General features: G+C 39.5%; 1 protein-coding gene and 1 long non-coding RNA gene across 3 annotated transcripts in view; one reads left to right on the forward strand and one right to left on the reverse strand.

Moving 5' to 3' along the window:
* KCNB2 (potassium voltage-gated channel subfamily B member 2) overlaps window positions 1–13,935 on the forward strand; it is a 390,553-nt gene extending 376,618 nt beyond the window's left edge. For both annotated transcript variants that reach the window (XM_025477994.3, XM_049103690.1), the window contains one exon: window positions 11,521–13,935. In XM_025477994.3, the coding sequence (XP_025333779.1) occupies window positions 11,521–13,677 (2,157 nt within the window). In that variant the 3' untranslated portion in view covers window positions 13,678–13,935. The remainder of the gene's footprint in view (window positions 1–11,520) is intronic.
* The window catches only part of LOC112678611 (uncharacterized), a 33,711-nt gene continuing 11,254 nt past the window's right edge, over window positions 2,295–24,751 (reverse strand). Inside the window, exons 2-5 of the long non-coding RNA XR_003147704.3 lie at window positions 24,395–24,500; window positions 20,044–20,158; window positions 6,705–6,787; window positions 2,295–4,174 (exon numbers count right to left, since the gene is read on the reverse strand). This is a non-coding gene — a long non-coding RNA (uncharacterized LOC112678611). The remainder of the gene's footprint in view (window positions 4,175–6,704; window positions 6,788–20,043; window positions 20,159–24,394; window positions 24,501–24,751) is intronic.

Raw genomic sequence — 24,751 nt, forward strand, 5'->3', positions numbered from 1 at the left:
TAGAAACCCCAGAGAAGCCTCTAACTGGAGCTCATCTACAATTTCCGGACTCGCAGGAGAAAGGTGATTTTAACCTGGAATCATAAGTAAGCTGTTAACTCTAAAATGTGCTTGCAAAATAGGTCAAGCAAGAGGGCATTGGGTCAATAAGTGTTACCAAGTTAAAGTAGAAGAGACAGTACACTGCTTTTCTTTTTAGTCTTTGTTTTTCCTTTGCTTTATGTTTTGCTATTTCCTTGTGGCTTAGAATGTAAAATCGATTGTTAAAAAGTTTTGTTCTGAATAAATATTTATCTTTTCTATTGCTAAAAAAAAAAAAAAAAGTCCTCCACGTAATTGGTGATCTTTCTAAATTGCAAATCTGAGCATGCTGTTCCCTTGCTTAAATTTTTGTTTGTTTTTTGGTTTTATTTTTTACTCCTTACCCCTCAAAATTCAGCAAGCATCAGAATCACCTGGAGGACTTACTAAAACAAATTTCTGGGCCTTCCCCAGTTTCTGATTCAGTAGTTAGGGAGTGAGGCCTGAGAAATTGCAGTTCTAACAAGTTATCACTAAATGCTGATGCTGCTGGTCTGGGACCACACTTGGAGGAAAACTGGCCTTTGATTCTTCATCCGTGCATCAAGTGACCTTCAGAATTTGTTCATTGCCTAATTTCCCAGAAGCATCCACACCTACCCATCTCTATACCTCCACCAATCACACTTTACTACTCAGGTCCCTGAAATCAGCATTGTGGGAAGGTTGTGCAAGTATCGCACTGCACAAATGATGGAAGTGTCATTCACATGATCTCTTTATTAGCACCCTTTGCAGTTGACTAGTGCACAGCCTACACACTAACACATAGCAGCCCTGAAATCACTGCTCCATGTCATGCCTCCTTATAGATGTCCCCAGTCATACAAAATTACTTGGAATTTTCCTTTTTTTTTTTTAAGATTTTATTTATTTATTCATGAGAGACACAGAGAGAGAGAGAGGCAGAGACATAGGCAGAGGGAGAAGCAGGCTCTATTCAGGATACCCAAAGTGGGACTCCATCCTGGGACTCTAGGATCATGACCCAAGCCAAAGGCAGATGCTCAACCGCTGAGCCACTCAGGCATCCCTTACTTGGAATTTTCTGAGCAAACCATATGGCTTGGGTTTCAAAGCCTTTACCCACCTAGTCCTCTTGGCCTATAATACTCATTATTTTCTTTTCTGCATGGCAACTTCTATTCATCCTTTGTTCATCTACCCCCTCTCAAAGAGTAGATTTATGATTAGAATTGTCCTTAGAGGTTCACCTGGGTGGCACAGACAGTTAAGCATCCAACTCTTGGTTTCTGCTCAGGTCATGATCTTGTGGTCGTGAGATCTAGCCCCAAATCCAGCTCTGTACTAAACACGGAGTCTACTTCAGATTCTTTCTCCCTCTCCTTCTTCCTCCCCCTCCACCCCTCCCCCCACTCCCTTATGTGGCTCTCTAAAATAAATAAACCATTTTAAAAAATAAAAAGAATTGTCTTTAGAGAAAAGGAAACATTTTTTTTCCAACAGGAAAAGGAAGAAGTTTATAGAATCTGGATACAATTATAAATACTCTAGTGTCCAAAACACTAAGTGTTCAATCTGTTATTTCGCCCTCAGGTTTTCATGAATTATGTTTTTAAAGAACTAGAGAGCTGATAATAAGGGGAAAATGGAGGGAGGCTTATTTCCATTTATTTTGATCTAGCCCGCACATCTCTAAAATGTGGATTTATATAGATATGGTATTTTAACAAATTAATTTGTAAATAAATATTTTAAATGAAATGTATAGCATTCTTAAGTTTACACTTTTATGACTTTTTTACTTCTTTTCTGTGATGCTTGACTTTTGATTACATGAAATAGTGATGTGCCTGTGCATGTATTTGTATGTATGTATGTATTTATGCCTGTTTGTGTGTATGTATATGTGTGTATTTTTTATTGAGGTATAATTGACTTTTTTATATATAATTGACATTTAATATTCTATTAGTTTCAGGTGAAAAACATAATGATTCTATATTTGTATACACTGTGAAATGATCACCACAGTAAGTCTAGTTAACATTCATCACCATACATAGTTACAAAAAAAATCTTTTTCTTGTGATGAAAACTTTTAAGATTTACTCCCTTAACAACTATGCCATATAGCAAATATACCACATGCAAATATGCCAGTGTGACTAATTATAGTCACCATGCTGTGCATTACATTCCCATGATTTATTTTCTAATTGGAAGTTTGTACCTTTGGCCACCTTCACCCATTTCTGTTTTTTTTTTTAATTATTTATTTATTCATGTGAAACACAGAGAGAAGGGGGCAGAGACACAGGCAGAGGAAGAAGCAGGCTCCCTGCAGGGAGCCCGACGTGGGACTCAATCCCAGGACCCTGGGATCACGACCCAAGCCAAAGGCAGATGCTCTACCACTGAGCCACCAAGGCATCCCCCTTCACCCATTTCTTCTCCTCTGGCAACCACCAGTCTGTTGTCCATATCCATCTATGAGGGGTGTTTTGTTTTTTTGTGGTTTGTCTTTTTTTTTTTTTTTTTTGGTTTTGCTTTTGTTTTAGATTCCATATACAAGTTGATATTTGTCTTTCTTGTATGTGTTTTTTAATGGATAACCTACATTTTTAATTCTTCTCAGTGGCTTAACATTTTATTGCACAAACCTGACTCTACCTTGATTTGTACATGGAACTATCACTTCACTGAATTAACTGCAGATTGCACATCAGACTCAGGGGGAAAAAATGTGACACAGAAAAGTACAGCACTTTGCTTTAAGAAAATGTATCCTTCTGTGAAGGTGAAGTTCAAAGCTAATGTATAGTCCCAAGCAGGCTTCTTAAAGAATAAGATTAAAAAAAAAAAAAACAGCAGTCTATTCAGGATAGTGAAGAGAGGATTAATAAAAAGGATAGCTTAAACCTAGGAAAAGATTATGTTGCTGAACCTGTAAAGCTGATCTGTTATCATAAAATGTTCTATGTATACTATGAATTTCTATTGTTAAAAAAAATTCTGTTGCTGGTTAAAGCTTTTAGGTTGACTTTGGGCTGCCTAGAAGTGATGGAACGTGGCTAGGAACCTGTCTTATTCTTCCGTGTGCTCTGTGTTAGGCATTAGAAGAAGTTCAATGAAACATAGGTAGTCAGTGCCTTCCAGAATTCTAAAGTCTTGCTTGAAAAGTAAAATTATTTCCTATGAAATTGTTGAATGAGGGGCACCTGGGTGGCTCAGCGGTTGAGCGTCTGCCTTTGGTTCAGGGCGTGATCCTGGATCCAAGATCAAGTGCTGCATTGGGTTCCCAGCGTGGAGCCTGCTTCTCCCTCTGCCTTTGTCTCTGCCTTTCTCTCCGTGTCTCTCATGAATAAATAAATAAATAAGTAAGTAAGTAAGTAAATTTTTTAAATAAAAATAAGTAAATTAAATGTTTATATACATATAAACATTTACATATATACATGACATATGAGAGAAAGAGATTATATAAACAGCTAGTCCTTGAACAACATAGAGGTTAGGGGCACTGAACCCCTGCCAGTGAAAAATCCACACATGACTTTCAGCTCCTCAATTCTTCATTAATAGCCTACCGTGGACCAGAAGCCTTCCCAATAATATAAACAGTCACTTAACATATACATACTTTGTATGCTGTATGTATTAATATTGTATTCTTACAATAAAGCTAGCTGGAGAAGAGAAAATATCATTAAGAAAATCGTAAGGAAGAGAAAACACATTTACAGTCCTGTGCTATATCAAAAAGAAATCTGCATGGAAGTGGACCCGTGCAGTTCAGCCCCGTGTTGTCGGGGTCCACTGTACATATATATATCTAAGAGAGAGATTGAGGAATTAGCTGGCACAACTGTGATAACCAGCAAGTTTGATCCATTGGACATGATAGTAGTCTGGAAAATTCAAGTGAGTGTCGATGTTGTAGTCTTGAACACAAAATCCACAGAGCAGGCCAGGCAGACTGGGAACTTAGGGAGGATTTCTGTGTTGCAGTCTTAAGATGGAATTCTCCTTTGGAAAACCTGTCTTCATTCTTCAACTGACTGGATGAGGTCTAACCACATTGTAGAGGGTAGTCTGCCTTATTCACAGTCTCCTGATTTGTTAATCACATCTAAAAAAAAAAAAATACCTTCACCACAACTTCTTGACTGGTGTTTGACCAAACAGGTGGACACCATAGACTAGACAAGTTGACACATAAAATTAAAATCATCACAGTCCTCAAAACAGTGTTGTATAAGTAAGCGAAACAAGTATTTGTTTTCAAATTTTTCTTTTTTTTAAATTTTTATTTATTTATGATAGTCACAGAGAGAGAGAGAGAGGCAGAGACATAGGCAGAGGGAGAAGCAGGCTCCATGCACCGGGAGCCCGACGTGGGATTCGATCCCAGGTCTCCAGGATCGCGCCCTAGGCCAAAGGCAGGCGCCAAACCGCTGCACCACCCAGGGATCCCTGTTTTCAAATTTTTCTATGTGGCAATACTAAGCCCCAGAAAATTATGGTGCCCAAGGTCACAAAACTAGTAAAGTATATCAGAACAGGACTCAAACTCAAACTTTTCAACCCTGAGCCCCACATTACTACCACCCTTCTCTACCTCCCAGGCACTTATGAGGCTCCCTGAATCTTCATTTCTTTTTCTGTAAAATGAGAAAAGTAGTATTTCTAAGTTTTCCTTTAACTTGAGTGTTCTATGAACCTTTTTTTTTTTTTTTACAGCCTAGATACCAAGTTAAATGAAATTCTATGCAAAGGATAAACACTCATTCTCTTCTTGTGCCCCTCCCCCCAAATCTATCATTCAGAGACTAAATAGAAGAGTCAAAACATTTATGTTGTGCTTTTCGTGGAGATGCTACACAGTCTACAAAACAGGAGAGCCTTGCTCCTTGCCTTTGAGGGGTGCATAGGGGCAGTGATGTTTGTGTTCTGCCCAGCTTAGCCAGTCTCCATTTTCACTCTCTGGCTCCTGAAGACTTATAAGAACGAGTTATCTAGAAAGAGGTTACCCAGTACATTGGAGTGTGTGTTGCTCACTGTTGCGTTTCTCTTGGAAGAGTTACTGAAAGTAACATTAAAGTTTCCTTCACTGCCCTTCCACCTATTAACTTTCTTCCTAATACTGAATCTTTTAAAATAACAGAAATATATTGTGGGTAGTGAAACAAAGTTTATTCTAGGAGATACCAAGAAACTATCAAATTAGTATCTTTAGCTGTAAGATAACCAAAAACTCTTCTAAGAAGTGGTTTTGTATGTGAGAATAAAAAAAAACAAAACAAAACAAACAAACAAACAAAAAAAACCTGAAAGAATAATTTGGTAATATGTGGAACTAGATTGTTTCTCACACCCTACCCCAAATGAAAAGCATTATGCAGGCTGACAGCTTACCTCAGCTTGGGCATGGATGATTAAGTCTTTTCAAACCCCTCATTCAACGGCATACAAATAGGTGTGGGGGAGGATTGAATTTCTGGGTCCCTGTTAGTCACAGGGCAAAAATAATTGAGAAACAACTAGACCTTTCAGTGATGCTCCTTCTTTGCAACGTGTTATGTGGTGTTAGCACGTAAGGGCTTCATGCTTGCCTGTGCATATCAGCTGAGGGTACTCAAGCAGATTCCCTTTTGTCCTGGGAGGGCCAAGGGAACATTCTGGAGAGGAAAGAGCTAGTAGGGGGATCCCTGGGTGGCTCAGTGGTTTAGCGCCTGCCTTCAGCCCAGGGCATGATCCTGGAGTCCCGGGATCAAGTCCCACATCAGGCTCCCTGCATGGAGCCTGCTTCTCCCTCTGCCTGTGTCTCTGCCTCTCTCTCTCTCTCTCTCTCTCTCTCTCTCATGAATAAATAAATAAAATATTTTTTAAAAAAGAAAGAAAGAAAGATCTAGTAGTCAGCTAAGGGTCACGAGCATAGAGGAAGAGTACTATGTGTTCTAGGAATATGAAAGCTAGAACTGAAAACTTAGAGCAAAAAGCAAAGAATTTGCTTTCTGGTTTGCTACGGTTGATAGTGTCCTGAGAAATAGCTAGAAAGAGAAAACGGGTGGGTGGAAAATCATGATATTCTAACGAACTTCTAGCCTCTTCCCTCGACAGATGGTTTAAACTTTGGCTTATATGTTCATGCTTTGTCCTTCTTGTGAAAGTAGAAAATTATTCATGCTCTTAATAATATTTGTCACATGGGGCACCCAGGTGGCTCAGTGGTTGAACGTCTGCCTTTGGCTCAGGTCATGATCCTGGGGTCCTGAGATCGAGTCCTGCATCAGGCTCCCTGCAGGGAGCCCGCTCTCCTTCTGCCTATGTCTCTGCCTCTCTCTCTCTCTCTCTGCATCTTTCATGAATAAATACAATCTTTAAAAATAATATTAATAATAAATAATATTAATAATAATAATGTTTGTCACAGGGCTTTTTCTTCCTGTCAGTTTAAATAAGCTGGTTCTCTTCTGAAAATTCTTGTCATCACGTTCTCCGTGTTGTTTTCTATTGCTGATCAGGGTTTTGATTTTTTTTTTAATGAGAAAGCAAGAATGCTATATAGTTAAGAGCTGGTACCTCACTTTCACGTTTCAGCCTATATTTATGAAAGAAGAAAGGTTAGGGAAGAGGAGAAAGAATATACCTGCACTGACCTTCATTGCAAGGCACAGAAGTTTCCATGTGTTTTCGTGGAGTGTTGAATGTCAATAAATCGAAAGCAGACATGAAATTGTATCTAAATGGGGGATAAACAGTTTAGGCATTTTTTATTTCCTCTTGATGCTGGCCAAAGGCTTTGTCCAGACACATCTCCAGCATTTCTTACACTTATCCCACTTTACATTTTATGGGATGCTTCATGTGCATCGTTTGACCCTTAACAACCCTGTTAGGTAAGCAGGGCAAATGTGGAGCGCCTCATTTGCAAATAAAAGAACTGAAGTTCAGAGAGGGATGGCTTGCCAAGTGGCCCACAGAGATAGAGGCATGTGTGTTTTAATTCCCTGTCCTGTATTCTTTCCACCATAAAACATCCATTAACATCATTATATCCCTTCAGAGGATATAACATCAACAAGCTGGTACAATTGAGGCAAGTCTCTAACTGCCTTACTTCCTCTCACAAACAGCTATCAATGCAACCAATTTCGGGTGCCTGTTAATGCAAGTGCTAGGAATCCCAATCTTAACTCCATGTGATCCTGTGAATATCTGTGTTTATATGAGAAATTAAAATTGTTATCCAGGTGATTCAAAAGGAAAGAAAAGTTTTATCCAGAAAAGCGTCTTTTCCCAGTCACTAAATGCTTGGAACATAACAGCGCAATAGCTTTCAAAGTCTTCTCATTTGAATTTTTATTTCTTAACCAACAAAAGTGTATTTTGGCCATTCAGCCAAATGACAGGATCAGCTGTGACTTGTCCTTGGTTTGGTTTGTAGACATGACAGGGATTAGCAAAATGTGGTGGTTTAGAAAGAGAATCATCACATATGAGAAGTGAAAGGAACCCTGCTGATGATCTAATCCAAGTTGGCCAATATCACACAGATAACTGTTTGCAATTTCTGCATGTCCACTTCATTTGCCATGTGCACGCCTAAGGCTGCTTTCTAGAGCTGAGAGAGAATAACCAGCTCTGGAGGCCAGTTGGTAGGGGTGGTAGGAGTTAAAAATCTAACTTGTGCATGGTTAGGATAAACGAAGCAATGCCTAAATGCCATAAGGGTTTGCTGTTAAAAAATATCCATGTTTAGAAGTATATCCTGTAGGGACACATGGGTGGCTTGATTGGTTAAGCATCTGCCTTCATTTCAGGTCATGATCCCAGAGGGCCCCCCAATTAACCTCCCTACTTGGTAGGGGGCCTGCTCTCCTGCTGCTTCCTCACTTGTGCTCTCTCACTCTCTCTCCAATAAAGAGATTAAATCTTTTAAAGAAAAAAAAAGTATATCCTATAGTTTATAGCAAAATGTCACATTCGTTATATTTATTTTGTTTTAAAAACTCTACAATAAAACAATAAACTCACATTTGGTTTATTGCCCTACACATCATCTTTGGTATATATTGAATAATTTGTCTACAGGGCTGTCTTTCTGGGAGAACTCCAAGCTTCACAAGATATTTAAAATAAGCCATTTCTCTAAACTGAGAGCAAATGGATTTTGACAGATTAAATCTGAACATAAGACAGAAAATAATGCAGTTTAGTACCAATGGTTTCTTTAACATGAATATGGAATTGCTAAGAGCTTAAGTGTTTGGTTTTTTGCCGTAGTCATTCTTTTCCTTCTAGAATGTACTCCAGGGGTGCCTGGGTGGTACAGTCACTAAGGATCTAATTCTTGGTTTCGGTTCAGGTCATGATCTCAGGGTCATGACATCAAGCCCCATGTCAGGCTCCATGCTCCATGTGAAGTCTGCTTAGGACTCTTTCTCCCTCTCCCTCCCTCCACCCTCTCTCTCAATTCAATAAAATGAATCTTTGGAGAAGAAAAAAAAAAGAGAATGTACTCCAGGTCATGTTGTACATGTGTTGAATTTCCAGGTATAAAAGGTAGCCATATGTTTTAAGTTGCCATCAGCTAGACCATAGACTGCGTCAGTACTATACGGTGTTTCATTATTTCCCAAAATCAGCTACCGAAGCCAAATGACCTAAAGTCTAGCTGTGATTATGGAGTCAAGGTAAACTGAAAGTCCACCCTGGACCATCCACTTCTGTTCTTTGTTCAAAAGTATTGGGAGGGGGATCCCTGGGTGGCGCAGCGGTTTGGCGCCTGCCTTTGGCCCAGGGCGCGATCCTGGAGACCCGGGATCGAATCCCACGTCAGGCTCCCGGTGCATGGAGCCTGCTTCTCCCTCTGCCTGTGTCTCTGCCTCTCTCTCTCTCTCTCTCTCTGTGACTATCATGAATAAAAAAAAAAAAAGTATTGGGAGATAATAGAATAGTTTCATCTATTGCTACTTCTCTCCTTGCTCTTTGCAGTGATAAGCATCAGGAAGATGCATCTAAAATGGGCATCTGAACAGATAAGATATGGAAAATCTAGAATATGGATTGTCAGAACAAGAATGATAGCAGCAATCCCAGAACTTAAAATGCCCTCTTAATGTAATATACCTGTTATATGACTGTGTGACCTCCTAGAAAGTACAGAGGGACCTGGTTACTTATGGTAAGAGCACGAGAGTGGATGGGACCTGACCAGTGCCTTCTAAGGAATGTTGTAGGAGCAGAAAGTTGCTGGTGTCATCCTGCCATTGGCCTCTGTGGGTGCAGATTTGAGATGAGCAATCCCAACTTGGCCTTCGTAAACCCTCTGAATCCATCATCCATGGATGCATCTAAACCTTCTGGAAGGACTTCTAACCTTAGCCTCCCCAATCTCTTAGAATAGGTCTAGGACAACCTTTTTTCTACAGTGATTCATTGATCCACATTTTTCAAGGAAATTCTGAAGTACGCTCAGGCAAAAAGTACTTACCTTAGTTTTGTCCAAGAAAAATATGTAAAATACTAATAGTAAAATACTGTTTCTTAAGCTAAGGAACAATAAATCTTGATTCAGCATCTGTAACACACTCTGAAATACATTATACTGTGGGTTTACTTGATACTTGTGGTTTTACTTGAGGGGAAAGCTGGAAGCTGAAGAACAGAACAGAAAACAGTGAAAGGTGTCGAGGAGGCCTAAGAGGAGAAAGGGTGAGGAAAGTAACCCAGGAGAAGAGAAATGTACAAGAGTAAAGAGAGGAAAACAGAGGGAGAAAGAACAAGAGAAGACTCTTGTTTACAAGTCCTGATGTCAGAGGCAAACTGATTTTTTCATGATTTCAGGTTTACTGAGCTGTGAGGTCTCAAGCTGCTTAATCATTATCCCTTGAAATATTTACTGGATCTTTCAATTAAATAGTCACTGCCATGGGGCACCTGGGTGGCTCAGTGGTTGAGTGTCTGCCTTTGGCTCTGGATGTGATCCCAGGGTTCTGGGATCGAGTCCCGCATCAGGCCCCCAATGGGAGCTTCTCCCTCTGCCTATGTCTCTGCTTCTCTCTCTCTCTCTCTGTGTCTCTCATGGATAAATAAATAAATAAAATCTTTAAAAAATAATAAAATAAAATAAAATAAAATAGTCACTGTCAGGATATATTTCTCAAAGCTACATATAATATCTGATAGCAGTGGCCATGCCCAAGATCATGGACAAAGGTCAGAGGAAACCAAGCCAGACCTAATCTAGGTAAGAGGGGCTTCCTACTTCACCAAGATGTGTGTGTCCTAGATGCAGTCTTTACTAAGCAAAAAAGTACTTCTTCCCTTGCTCTCAAACCTTCATCTTCATCCTCAGCCTTCTAAATCTCAGCCTTACAGAGATCCCTACATGGGCTGTCGTATCGTCCATGGCTTCACGGATTTCCCACATACCAGTTCCTGGCCATTGTCTATCCAGACCGAAGTCCTGTTCATTTCAGCCTGTAATGATACGAGTGCCTTTCATTCATTTAGCAATATTTGTGTGTCGTGTAATCTTCGCAACAACCACGAAACAGCTATGACTGCTCTCTTTGTTCTACAGATTTGTAAACTGAGCCAATGAGAGGTTGAAAATGTGCCCAGGGTCACCCAGTAAGCGATAAATCCAGACTCAGAGCTCAAGCTGACTAAAATCCAGTCACCCCAGCTTCTCATTTCCCCCTGAGCTCTTCCTCTTTCCTGCCTCATCTGACATTGTGCTATTTCCTCCACGTAAAACGTCTGCCCTGCACCAAAATCACCATGGATGGTCAACAAGCTCTGCTTTCTGGAAGCTTCCTTGACTGAATGAAGTTTGCGCTAATCTTCCTTTCCCACATGATGCCAGCCAGACGTCCACACATCCCAGGGCGAAGGCTCTCCTGAGTTGGCTCTGCCATCAGTGTTTACCGGCTAAACAGTATTTGTTGGATGAGAAGCATTGTTGTACTAAGTGCCATATTATCTCTCCATGTGTGGGTCTGCATTCGTGGTTTTTTAGTTGTAGAATAAAACTTCTAGAAACCATGAATTCTGTCTAGCATATGTAGCATGTCAGGCGATTCACTTAAAGAAATACAAGCCAGGTGGTTAAGGGAGAAAAATAATGAAACTAAGAGAGGAGAGATTGCTCTTCCAGGCGATTCCAAAGGGTGGTTACTCACACAAACGTGCCTAAGAACGAAGGCGGGGGCGGGGGGTAGATATTTTTCTTTTTGCTCAAATTGCTTAGGCCCTGGAATTTAAATGTGTACTACATTGGGCTTCTAAGTAAGATGAACTCATAAAGAGTGAATGTGTTTGCATTAGTTAGGGAATTTTAGGTTGTAACGTTACCTTCCTGGAATATCTTTTTGAGCAATTCCTCTAAAGAACAGCGAATCCGTATGTCTCCCAGCTGCCTAAACAACTAAGAGGATTTGCTAACTTGGACTTGCTTCTCTTTTCCAGATCTTGGCCATCGTGTCTATCCTGTTCATCGTACTCTCCACCATCGCACTGTCTCTCAACACTTTACCAGAGCTGCAGGAAATGGATGAGTTTGGACAACCCAACGACAACCCCCAGTTGGCACACGTGGAGGCTGTGTGTATTGCTTGGTTTACCATGGAGTACCTCTTACGCTTCCTGTCCTCACCAAATAAGTGGAAGTTCTTTAAAGGCCCACTAAATGTCATTGATTTGCTGGCCATCTTGCCCTATTATGTCACCATCTTCCTCACGGAGTCCAACAAGAGCGTGCTGCAGTTCCAGAACGTGCGGCGCGTCGTTCAGATCTTCCGGATCATGCGCATCCTCCGGATCCTGAAGCTGGCCAGACATTCCACAGGCCTGCAGTCTTTGGGGTTCACCCTCAGACGGAGTTACAACGAGTTGGGCTTACTGATACTATTTTTGGCCATGGGGATAATGATATTTTCCAGCCTGGTTTTTTTTGCTGAGAAGGATGAAGATGCTACCAAGTTCACCAGTATCCCAGCGTCGTTTTGGTGGGCCACCATCACCATGACCACCGTGGGCTACGGTGACATTTACCCCAAGACACTACTAGGGAAAATCGTGGGAGGCCTCTGCTGCATTGCCGGGGTTCTGGTGATTGCCCTTCCCATCCCGATCATCGTGAATAATTTTTCTGAGTTTTACAAGGAGCAGAAACGCCAGGAAAAAGCGATTAAAAGGCGGGAGGCTCTGGAGCGGGCCAAAAGGAACGGAAGCATCGTTTCTATGAACTTAAAAGATGCCTTTGCTCGAAGCATGGAACTGATAGACGTGGCCGTGGAGAAGGCAGGCGAGTCGGCCAGTACCAAGGACTCGGCTGACGATAACCACCTCTCTCCAAGCCGGTGGAAGTGGGCCAGGAAAGCTCTGTCGGAAACAAGCTCCAACAAGTCTTTCGAGAACAAGTACCAGGAGGTGAGCCAGAAGGACTCCCACGAGCAGCTGAACAACACGTCTTCCTCCAGCCCGCAGCATCTGAGCGCCCAGAAGCTGGAGATGCTCTACAACGAGATCACCAAGACCCAGCCTCACCCCGCCCCGAACCCCGACGGCCAAGAGCAGCCCGACAGGCCATCCGCCTACGAGGAGGAGATCGAAATGGAAGAGGTGGTCTGCCCGCAGGAGCAGCTGGCCGTGGCGCAGGGCGAGGTCATCGTGGACATGAAGAGCACGTCCAGCATAGACAGCTTCACCAGCTGCGCCACCGACTTCACCGAGACGGAGAGGTCGCCCCTGCCACCACTCTCCGCCTCCCACCTGCAGATGAGGTTCCCCCCCGACCTCGCAGGGACCGACGAGCACCAAAGAGCCCGGGGGCCCCCGTTCCTGATGCTCGCCAGGGAGAAGGGGCCCGCGGCCAGGGATGCCATCCTGGAATATGCTCCAGTCGACATAACGGTGAGCCTGGATGCCAGCGGTTCCCAAAGTGGGCTCCACGGCCCCCTGCAGCCCGACGGTGCCTCGGAGAGCCCCAAGAGTTCGCTGAAAGGCAGCAACCCCCTGAAATCCAGATCGCTCAGAGTGAACTTCAAGGAGAACAGAGGCAGCGCCCCGCAGACCCCCCCCAGCACAGCCCGGCCGCTGCCCGTCACCACGGCGGACTTCTCCCTCACCGCCCCGCAGCTCATCAGCACCATCCTCCTAGAAGAGACCCCCTCCCAGGGAGACAGGCCCTTGCTGGGCGCCGAGGGCTCGGCACACTGTCAGGGACCTTCCAAGGGGCTGACCCCCCGGTTTCCCAAGCAGAAACTCTTTCCTTTCTCATCAAGAGAGAGGAGGAGCTTCACCGAAATAGACACTGGCGAAGACGATGACTTCTTAGAGCTCCAGGGGCCCGGGCAGGACAAGCAGGCCGAGCCCAGCCCTAACTGCTTTGCAGATAAACCTAGCGACGGAAGAGACCCTTTAAGAGAAGAGGCCTGTGTGGGCTCTTCCTCCCCCCAGGACACCAGTCACAACTGTAGGCAAGACGTTTACCACGCTGTGGCTGAAATGAAAAAGGACAGTAGTCAAGAAGGGTGCAAGATGGAAAACCACTTGTTTGCCCCAGAAATTCATTCCAACTCGGGAGACACAGGTTATTGTCCCACACGTGAAACCAGCATGTGACTAGTTACAAAAGCAATAATAATCATAATAATAAAACACTTGTTTCTTAAAAAACCGGGTAATAATGCCTGTGAACTAAAACCATGGGAAGCCCCTGCCCCCCCCAAAAAAAGTGCATAAAATGTTATTTTTGCATGGCATGAACAGTTTAGTTTAAGTACTGTTTAAATAAAGAGTCAAGACTGCATTTTGTAACAAACAAACAAAAATGACTGAGGAACAGTGAACAAATAAAGAGAGCTCTATTAGGAACCAGTATTCTGCAATGTCTGACATTTTTGGTCCTTTCATTCCACATTGTAGACAGATTTTCGACTTTTACCTTTTCTGTTACAATGAATTTTAGAATTTGCACATGAAAGGATGAAATGTCATTGCATGCATTCATAATTATGAGGACCAAGGTGCTTTGAGCTGGCAAAATGTGTACCTTTGTAAATAATGGGACCCGGGATGCAAAATTGTCAAGAACCTCTGGAAACAAGTTTCTGAGACACAGGTACTTCCTTCTCAGCTACTGCCTGGAGGAGCTGTACAGACTTCTTGTTGCAAAATTGCAACCTCTTCTTAAACCATCTCACATATCTTGCTTTGGGTTATAAAGCTCTTAAAAGTACATTTGTTTAAAGGAATACAGTATTTTTATTGTGATATAATTCATAGGGTGCATTTTTCTTTTGTGCTTCTGCTTAGTTCTGGCATTTGTGCTTTATTTATAAATCATGAAAACAGGCAAGATTTAATGACCAGATTATCAACAAATTTCGAATTTAAACTTGAAATTTTGCCAATCCAAATTTTGCCACAGCCTAAAAAACCTGAAAATATGTCAAAGGTTCTCATACACCTCAACTTTTTTTTTTTTTTAATGCCACTCCACATTTGGAAATTGGGTTTGTTTTGGGGTTTTGTGTCTTTTTTTAGTTGTATGTTGGCCATCAAAAAAGGACGGTATTCTCCACTTATAGCCGACATGAACTTCTCTATCTAAAGAACTAAAGATAGAATGCAGATATGCCAAAATGGGAATTCCAAAAAGTGACTTTTGACAAACTAAAAGCAAAACTTTTTATTAAGTGAGACTGCTGTCCCTCTCATAGTTAGTTGGGTTCAGAAATGAGCTACCATAAAAGGAGTCCAGTATTTCCCAGTGAGGGGAGAGAACACTGTGGCACGAGGAGTGTTACAGACCCCAGTGGGCACCTGCCAGTAACTGCAGCAGCTAGAAACACCCGTTCACCTTTCCAATGTCCCCAAGCATCATCAAGACTATCCTTGTTGAAAGTCACTTCCAACACTTTCTACTGAAAACACTGAAATCCAGAGGAGTTAAGACACTTGTTGGCAGTTATGCTGTTGGTGAGTCTGTGCTAAGAACCCAGGTCATATGAATCCATTTTGCTTCATGGGAAATGAAGGCTCTGCTTCCAGATCCACAACTACTAGATGTGTGATTCTGGACAAGTCTTGAAAACCTCGTAGTCTCAGTTTTACCCCAATAAACCCAAGACAAAAATATTTCTAAGCTCCCTAAAGACTTCAAATTAATATGATTCCTTGGTCTCTCAGGAATGTCCAAGTTTTGCCTCAGCATAATGCATTGCTTGTGTGTGTGTGCATGCGTGTGCGTGTGTGTGTGTGTGTGTGTGTGTGTAGTTCAGGAAAGATTTGGGAAAATTCTGGACCAAATTTAAAGCACAACTTTTGTTTAAAGAAAAAAATTCTAAATCTTATTCTATTTTTAAAATTACAGTAAGAACATTGGAAAAAGACAACCCAAATGTTTAGAATTTAAGGCTTTGGGAATAACATTTATTAACAGAATCTGGTCATTATATCTCAGGTAAGAAAACATGTTTTGATCTTAGTTGAAATCCAAGCATCCCTACGGCTAAAAGCAGTTTTAAGTGTTTCTTTTTCACTGTGCTTATAATTTCTTAATGATTTTCATGTTTGTCTCAAGACATAATGTTTAAGGGTTTATGGTCATTAACTATTGATATTTACAGTACTCCTACTTATTTCAATGTCTATAATGAAATGTCGATCTGTTTTTGTAAATCTAGAGTGTTCAAATTTTCTACATGTAGTTTTTCAAGTCCAACAGGTATGTCTTCTGTTAGATGAATAGCAAATAAGTTATGAAAATCATTTTCTTTACATAGTCTCATGAAACAGTTATTTTTCTAATGTCTCTGTATTGTTGAATCTCAATTTTTTTATTGATCTGTCTGCATAGGTGGATTTGTCTTCTTGCCCTGATTGTTCACTAATGCCCACTTTCATGTGTCCATTAGGCTTTCTACTAAGACCCTGCTCCAGAATGCTTAATGTTAGAAATCTTGCCTAGAGAAGGAATCCTAGACATTCCAACCTGGAAGCATTTTCCTTAAAAACGTTTTTCCTTTTAATATTTTTTAAGTTTCAAAGAGTTTTCAAGAACATCTTATGGGAAGCTCAACCTTCAATTCTTCTTAGCCCCTCCGGCCAAAAGTCTTCAGTTAGGAAAAAAATAAAATGCTCCTTAAAAACAAACAAAAAAAAAACGAAAAAATGAAAAACAAAAAAACAACTGACTTTGTTGTTTCACAGGGAGGCGGTTTGGGAACTGAGGGCTCCCAGAATGCACTCCTGCAGCACTTCCTAAATCCTTTCAATGAACTGCACCTGACGCAGAGAATGAACGTGTGTATGCCTGAAATGGTCTACAAATATACCAAGCACAGAGTTCTTTTGAAGTCTTATTTTTACATTAAAAATCCATATAAATGCTGCATTTTACTCCATTATGTTTCAATATAAAAGAAATGATGTTTTATATTGCTTATCAACTAGTAAAATTGATACTCTTATAACTTCATATACCTCTTTTGTACCCCTTGGAAAACATATCCCCAGTTTAAGAAGCACTGCATGAATGACGGGAACATAGACTGACCTTTCAGGTACGCTGGAGGTTTCTGCTACTGAGAAAGGGTACTCATCGGTAACTAGCTCAGTGACCGAGGACAAACATCAGTGAGTAGAGACTTTGAATGAACTCTAAATAATACAGACTCAAGAATGGCTAATTTGATTCTTCTAGCTATCTTAACAACCAGTGCAAATTGCCACAAGATCAACTTAGCTCAAAGACTGAGATGAATCATAGAAGTATAGAAATGGACACATGGATGAATGTCTTGGGTTGAATCACAAATATAAGAGTGACATAATTGAGTCCCTGGAGTTGATCTGATTTGTCTCTAAATATTTCCACTAGAAATTTCTCCATTCTGGCAAAACCAACTGCTTTGAAGCAAGCATTTAGATCAAGCATTATCCTGATATGACTAGATCTGGTAACAAGGAGAGAGTGTATGCCAAGTATCTGTTCCCATTAATTTCTTGTCAAAACAGTCTCACTCTCATGTAGACACAGGCTGGGGAAAGCCAACAATTTAACTATTTTCACCTAGAATTTGAATAGCAAAAAGAAAAAAAAAAAGCCTTATGTATGTAGAGTACCTTATAGTTTCTTCTTGAACTTAATCCTCACAACAGCCTTCTGAATTAGGTGTTATTTATCAATAAAGGACCAGAGAGGATATGTATTTTGCTCAAGCTGACACAGGTCACTGGCAAGTAGAAGAACCCAGCCTCATCCATGTTGTCTGGCATCAACACACTAGAGTATGCTTCATTAGGGGTTTTTTTCCCATTAATATATGAAATTATGTTAAAAAAAAAACCCTGGAGATAGATTTATAGTCATGTGGTTTGCTTAAAGCAGCAGTGGATCATAGCCAAATGGTAATTGACTGAAGATAAATGACATTGACCATCTTTAGCACACGTTTGCCAATTTAGAATTCTTGTCATAAGATCCACACTCATGGGTGAAAGAAAAGAATTCATAGCTCATGATGTAACATGACATACATATTAGCCAGAGGGTTGAAGGAAGCTACTTGATTTTCTGAAACAAAAACAACTAAAACTTTAGAAATTCCTCTAGTCGAAGTTCAAAAATTTTGTCTAATTGAATTTGTCATTTCATTGTTCATTCATTCAGCAAATACTAGGTGAGCACTCCTCTATTACTAAAACTAGGTATTCTATGCCTAAATATTAAGTGAGCACCTCTGTATTCCATAGAAGGCACTGTGCTTGGTGTTAGGGTACAACCCTTAACCTCACAGAGCTGACTGCCTGGCCCATTTACAACCAGGCTGAGGATCATTTGGGGGTACTGAAAAATGTCTCTTCTGAGTATGGAAAAAATCACTCCGTTATCAAACCAGGGAAGCAGATGACAACAAGTGAAATGCTTTTCCTGCAAACTGTTTTCCTAAGAAATAGACAGATGGCATAAATGGAAGTCTGATACATAATTATTTTTGAGACGCAATTTAGATTTACATGAGATAACAAATTGTTAACCTGAGTAAGATAATGGATTGTCTTTCCTCATTATCTGGTTAATCAGAAAATAATTTTTCAATTAGGGATGCTGCTTGTCAAAATAGCTAGTCATGGTCTATCACTAATAACTATAACAAGATTTAAGTGAAAAGTCTGTAGCACATTTTATATTTTAATAGTTGATGATGGTTATGAGGTTAAAAACAAACCATTTTTATGGTTTGTCTTACTTCCCGTTGACTACAGGTAACATTTGAGCAATGTATCACTATTCTTTGTTTAGCCCTCTGAATTTCTAAATGGAAGATATTTAAAATTCTATTGTATGGCTTGACTCAGGGGACTTATTCACGAGGTCCTTGTGACTTTGAAAATCTATTGGAAAAAAAAATTAAAAAAATCTATTGGATATTTTTCCACTGCCACTGTCCTCACCCATACAGAACTAAGAAAAGAAAAAAAGAAAGACTCTACAAAATCTAAGTAAAAAAAAGGAAATGCTCAAAGGCCCATCCCTAATAGGAAAGAGGAAAGGCCCCAACTCCAAAGCCTTGGTTCTATGTTATTGAAGCTAGTGCTTACTGTAATATAATGTTATCCTGCAATATAATGTTATTGGTTTCAATAACCGTTTCTTCTACTTGCCTTTTTAAAACAGCACAATCACCTAAGTCCTTATTTACCATTACCATTAATGCATAACTACTTCCTTCTTAAGACTCAAGGGGTATTAATCTGTGAATATAATATAAAGGGAGGTGGGGGGAGATGCTCTATAATAATAAGACATCCCAAGGCCAACAAAAGATACAAGCACAAAAATGAAGAAAGAAAGACAAACATGTGAGTAAGTTAAACATTTTTTTAAGCATAGAAATTTATATTAGGTACATGTATATGCTTTTATAAAATATAGACTTACTATCGACATGAAATTCACAACTGAGGCCATAATTCCAAGTTTAATCTCTCTCCTTAAGAAATTATTTCTTAAAAAAAAGAAATTATTTCTTATAATTTATTTAACAGATACTTCCAGATTGCTGTGATAAATAAAATACTTCATTCAGCTAACATTTATTGTCTACCATGTGCCAGAAATTAATTTGTGCACAGTTTATCCCTTAATTTTACCATCTAGCAGAGATTCCATCTTTAAAGAGATTATATTCCCAAGTGAAATCCAATTCCACACAGTGAGCTGGAAATAGTATGGTAGTATGTTTGAGTTTATAGTCTGAGCATTCTTATAATCCATTTTTATGTTCCCTCAGACTCAAATTCTTTTTTTTTTTTTTTTTTAATTTTTTTTTTTTATTTATTTATGATAGGCACACAGTGAGAGAGAGAGAGGCAGAGACACAGGCAGAGGGAGAAGCAGGCTCCATGCACCGGGAGCCCGATGTGGGATTCGATCCCGGGTCTCCAGGATCGCGCCCTGGGCCAAAGGCAGGCGCCAAACCGCTGCGCCACCCAGGGATCCCCTCAGACTCAAATTCTTTATTTCATTCCTTAATCTAGGATCTGAATGACCACCACATATATGCTTTCTACACATACATCTTTAAAATTATAGTAGCTATCTGAAATCTAGTGACAGTGTATTTCAATGGAGATATTACCCTCTTCCATCAAAGGAAATATGATTCTAGCAAAAAATGATATTGAAAATAATTGCTTTTGTACTCCCATAACTACTTTTTTTTAACTCTTGGCCTATATGCTGTGATAAAAGCCATCACAACCTACTGATCTGATGAAAATCTAATCCAACCTGAGCAAGTATTTTCTCTCCCATCCACTATGGATAGTAATGGCAAATGATATGGCCGAATGGTTTTTCTTTTAGTTATTTTTGTTTCATTTTAACCTAAAAAGGATGTGAATTGTCATACCAAACAATAAAAATAGACTTTCAAAATCAAGATCCGGGGTAACAGACACAAAATAGTGAAAACAGACCAGAGATAGACACGCAGATCCAGAAAGTATGACATGGGCTGCCATCTGCTGTTTATTCTCCATGTTGAGTGCCTTCTAGTGGTCGATTGGAAAGAAAGCGAAATTCTCTATTTGCCTGGAAAGGAAGCAGTAATGGGGACTTGAAAGAAAGTTTTCTACGATTTTACACCTTCCATTACACGTGCATATAACCAAAGTCACAACTACATCCTAGACATTTTTTTCAGTGATCATTTCTCAGTTTTCCTTTTTCCTATTTCAAAATATCTGATAAAACTGTTGTGACTTTCTGCACAGTACTTTCAGAATATTTCTACCTGCCGCCTCCAAATCAAAACAAAATCACAGGTCTTGCTATTTAACAGTGTCTAGTGTGGACTCTGACTACATAGTAAATGCTACTTTGACCTTACCACTATGAGTGCAAAACTAGAGAGAACTCAAAAGAGTGATTTTTTTTTTTTAAGAATCATAAACTTGTAAAAAATAAGTCATTCGGTTGATTAACTCCAAAACCCATGATCTCCATTCTTCCTGGAGTTTACAGATAGAACACAAAATGCCCCTGAATTGACCCCAGTGAAAAAATAGATGGTTTCTAAACTCCCAAGAGACATCTGTGGGTGCTGGCCAGAAATTCAATTATAGCCAGATTTCTGCCACCTTTAACCAAGATACTTCTAACAGTCTTATTTGCAGTGTATGGGCTAGGCTGACTTTAACCTGCAAATACATCATAATGTTTAATTGAAATTAGGAGGATTTTTGTAAAGAAAAGAGATACATAGAAAGTAATAGGTACTAACGTTACCCAAATTACTTCTCCAATAAAATGCTATCACCAAAATTAATATATATGTATATACATATGTATACATATGTATATAGTATGAAAATCTCACTAAAGATTTGGCAAAATTTTCCTATTCAAAGACCAAAAAAAAGAAAACAAAAAAAAGCCCTGCAATTTACGAAACACTTAGGTTTGTCATACAATAACCAAGTTTCAAATTTATGCAATTTTAAAAAGGTATTACATTAAACCTTTAAAAATGCAACAGTGAATATATTAAAAAGGTTTATTAAGCATATATAAGGTACCATTGGCACACTGAAGCATTTTTAATAATCTTTCATTTGACAGCATAATGGTTATGTCTTGCTTTTAGCATCTTGTTTTCAGCCCGAAAGCTCTTCTGTTTTATATTGTTGTGTTTCCTTGCTTCTTTGTTTTGTTTGAAGAAGTGAGGGTAAGTGGAACAATGTGTTCAAAGGGGAAGTTATTGGACAACAGTTGTTAACATTACCTACTGGGCCCGGGGTACAAGGGAAACCATTTGTGGAAGGGACTTGACCTCCTTCCCTTCTGCCTTCTCAAGTCTCACCATCTTGGTTTAGCAACAGATTCTTTTGATCAAACTCAGATCCTGCTCATCCAGATTTTCGATTCCTGTCTCGTCTGCAGCGCCTACCAGCAATCCTCGCCTAGAGTTTGCCTGACTGTATAGTACTTCCCGTCTCAAGTCATGGGCAGGACCCATTGAGGCATTAGCAATAGCAACTCGAAGCTCAAAGCTAAGAATACCAGGGAGCTGTTCAGGTGGCCAGAGAAGCCTGAGTACCAAGGAACTATCGACACAGTGTAATAATATGGTTTGACCATCAAAGCAATGACACTGTAGTTTTCTCCCCCTGTTAACAAAAGAATAATTTTTTAAAACCTCTATTAAGTTCTTGAACTTCAAAGGTAAATAACTAGACTGATGAGAAAGGTGGTGTCTACCTCACCGATTTGTCACTGGGCATCATCCTAAATGCACTTTCCACTAAATTTCTGTGTGCGGCCAATTAGTGTGTCTGCTTTCAAAACAGTATCCAAAAAGGAAAATACTGATATTATCCTTTCCATTTTCAATGGTAACAACATTTCAGCTGGGGGAAAATTGTTATTACTCTGGTAGTTTTTATATGGTTCTTGGCCAAAATGTAATAGCAATTTAAACAGAACTTCAGCAAAAGATATTAGGGGTGAAGAAAAAGGCCATCTCGAAATATTGTACTTTGCTGTACATCTAGTTAGAAATAATTTGAATTTGGATTAAGATTTCTTTTTAAGTTCTTTGCACACAAGTATCTTTAGGTGGTCATTTGAAATGGATATTTCTCACTTTCCTGTGAGTTTTTTTTTTAAAAAAAAACATTATAAATTAAGCCAGATGGTATAAAGTGAAGTACCTCACATAATACCCGACAGGAGATACTTTTATTTTTTTTTTGAAAATATTCCAAAAGAAATCATTCAACTCACATTTGTGTGCTTATTACTGAGTCTTCTAAAATTCTTCTGTGGCTTTCTAAACACTCAAAAAAAATTTTTAAGATTTTCATTTATTTATTCATGAGAGACACAGAGAGAGAGGTAGAGACACAGGCAGAAGGAAAAACAGACTCCATGCAGGAAGCCCAATATGGGACTCAATCCTACAACCCCGGGATCACGCCCTGAGCTAAAGGTAGATGCTCAACCGTTGAGCCACCCAGGCATCCCTAAACACTCAAAATTTTAAAGTGTCTAAGTATAAGTGTAGATTTTCACTCACTGTTACTTTAAAATAGAGTATATTTTATTTGCTAAATTACATATATATGTATTCTATTGTTTACGTATATATGTATCTCCACCTCATGTGGCTTTAAAAAAGAGACTGACGTTATTTGGAGAAATAACGTGCTATGACAACTTATGTAATGCAATTTTTTTAACCTAACAGCCTTACATTTTTAATGTTTAATAAAAAAAATGTCAACTTCTTCTAAAGAAAAATCAGCTTCCTACAATTATAAGACTTTAGCTTTATGATCTATCTGAAGATTCTCTTACACTCTCCTTATTACCAAAAAATTAAACATACTTAGGCATGTGACTGTGCAACACGCTCTTCCATCTTTATGCTTTCAATATTTGTAAACCCAACGAGATGGATATATATTTATATCCAAGGTAATTCATAACCAAATTTGGTTCCAGATTTGCCACAATTGACTATTTGCCAGAATAAACTATAAAATGAGAATAAAAGCTTTCAATTTAATAAGAATTCTTTATTCAGTTTTGTTTTCCTGTTCTAAAGCATAGATTATCATTAGACTATGATAATCTATGACTTCTTTGTTTTGCTTTTTTGTTAATGTTAAAATCTTACTGACCAAGAAAGGTAACAGAAGAGGGAGTTCATTTTCTATTTCAATTTATTTAAAATGCCATGTCACAAAAAATTTAGATACAACCCTTATTTCCTACAAAGAGCCTCAGAGCTGAGTCATGACCAAAGACTACATGTGATGCAGCACACTGTAGAGTCTTTACACGAAGTGCAACTACTCCAACCAAATTCTGGGGAGTCAGGCAGTGCAGCTAACTCCAATATGAGAGACAGACTGATTTTGGGAAAATCTTCCATTGAATCTGCAAAGGAAGCTCCAATATACTCTAAAATTTTACCTCCAGAGGATCCGGTATCTGGAAAACCGAAAATAACATTTTGATTTTAATGGAGGGTTTGTTTTGTTCTATTTTGCCTAGTATTTTTATGAAAGCTTTAGGATAACATATTAGTTTGGGGTTTCAATCAACATCTGATGCTTAGAAAAGTAATTCATGGTCTAGAGCATAATTGCAGGATCATTTAGATCATACTATTTAGTTAGCTATAGCCTACCAAATACTGTGTTCCTACCTGTTTTCTCAAAAAAAAAAAAAAGGTCCTCGCTTGTTAAATAGTATTCAGATAAAGCATTAATACCATCCAACCAGCTCACGAAAGGTAGTTAGTACCTGTCTCTGCATAGCTTATGTAAAAGCTCCACGTTGACCATCCTTGTCTGCTGCATTGAAAAGCTGCTGAGTGACTGTCTCATATTATTATGTCAACACATCATGTTACAGTGTCATGTACATAGGCCACAGTACAAAAGTGACTATAAACTACTTACTCAACATCTAGCCCAAGAAAGGGCTGAGGCAGTGCACTTACGCCTTTAGTTAAAGTGGCTCACGGAATCATTTCCATCATGCGTTCTTCAACCATAAATACTGAGGTAGTGTTTTTTAACTGTCTTTTCAGGCTTGTAATACAAATCTCTATACCATATCTACGTAGTCTAAAATATGTCAAATAACTCCGTTTAAAAAGTGTCGCCTACTAGCAAACTAACTAAAGAGAAATAGCTACCGGGTTTCCTATTTAGTTGCTTAAATCATTTGCCATTGCCAGTGTAGACCTGCCTTAAATGGTTTCCTTCACCACTATTCTGTGTGAAATGAAAAGAGGATATTTTGGTGAATGCTTACCTGTCTGACATTAGCCGTTTTCACCAGTCAAAGGATATACATTCCTCAGGAATGACCCATCTAGTGATGTCCAGTAGTCAAGAGGATACCTTATTTTCACTTTGGCCTCCAAAAAAGTAAAGTTGGAAATGTACAAAATTAACACGTCTAGACTTTCAAAGGCCAGCATCTTGTGGGGGCCGGGGGGCAGGGGGGTACAGGGAGAGGATTGGACAAGAAAGAAGAAAGAAGACAAGAGGGACAGAGAGGGGAGAGAGGAAAAAAAAAGAAAACCTAATAGAGAAAGGCAAATCTCCAAATGAGTTAAATGAAGAGAAACTAAAGTTTGTAGTGTGTATTCTTTGAAAAGTTGATTGG

Source organism: Canis lupus, chromosome 29 (assembly GCF_003254725.2).
Source record: "Canis lupus dingo isolate Sandy chromosome 29, ASM325472v2, whole genome shotgun sequence".
Classification (NCBI taxonomy): Eukaryota; Metazoa; Chordata; class Mammalia; order Carnivora; family Canidae; genus Canis; species Canis lupus.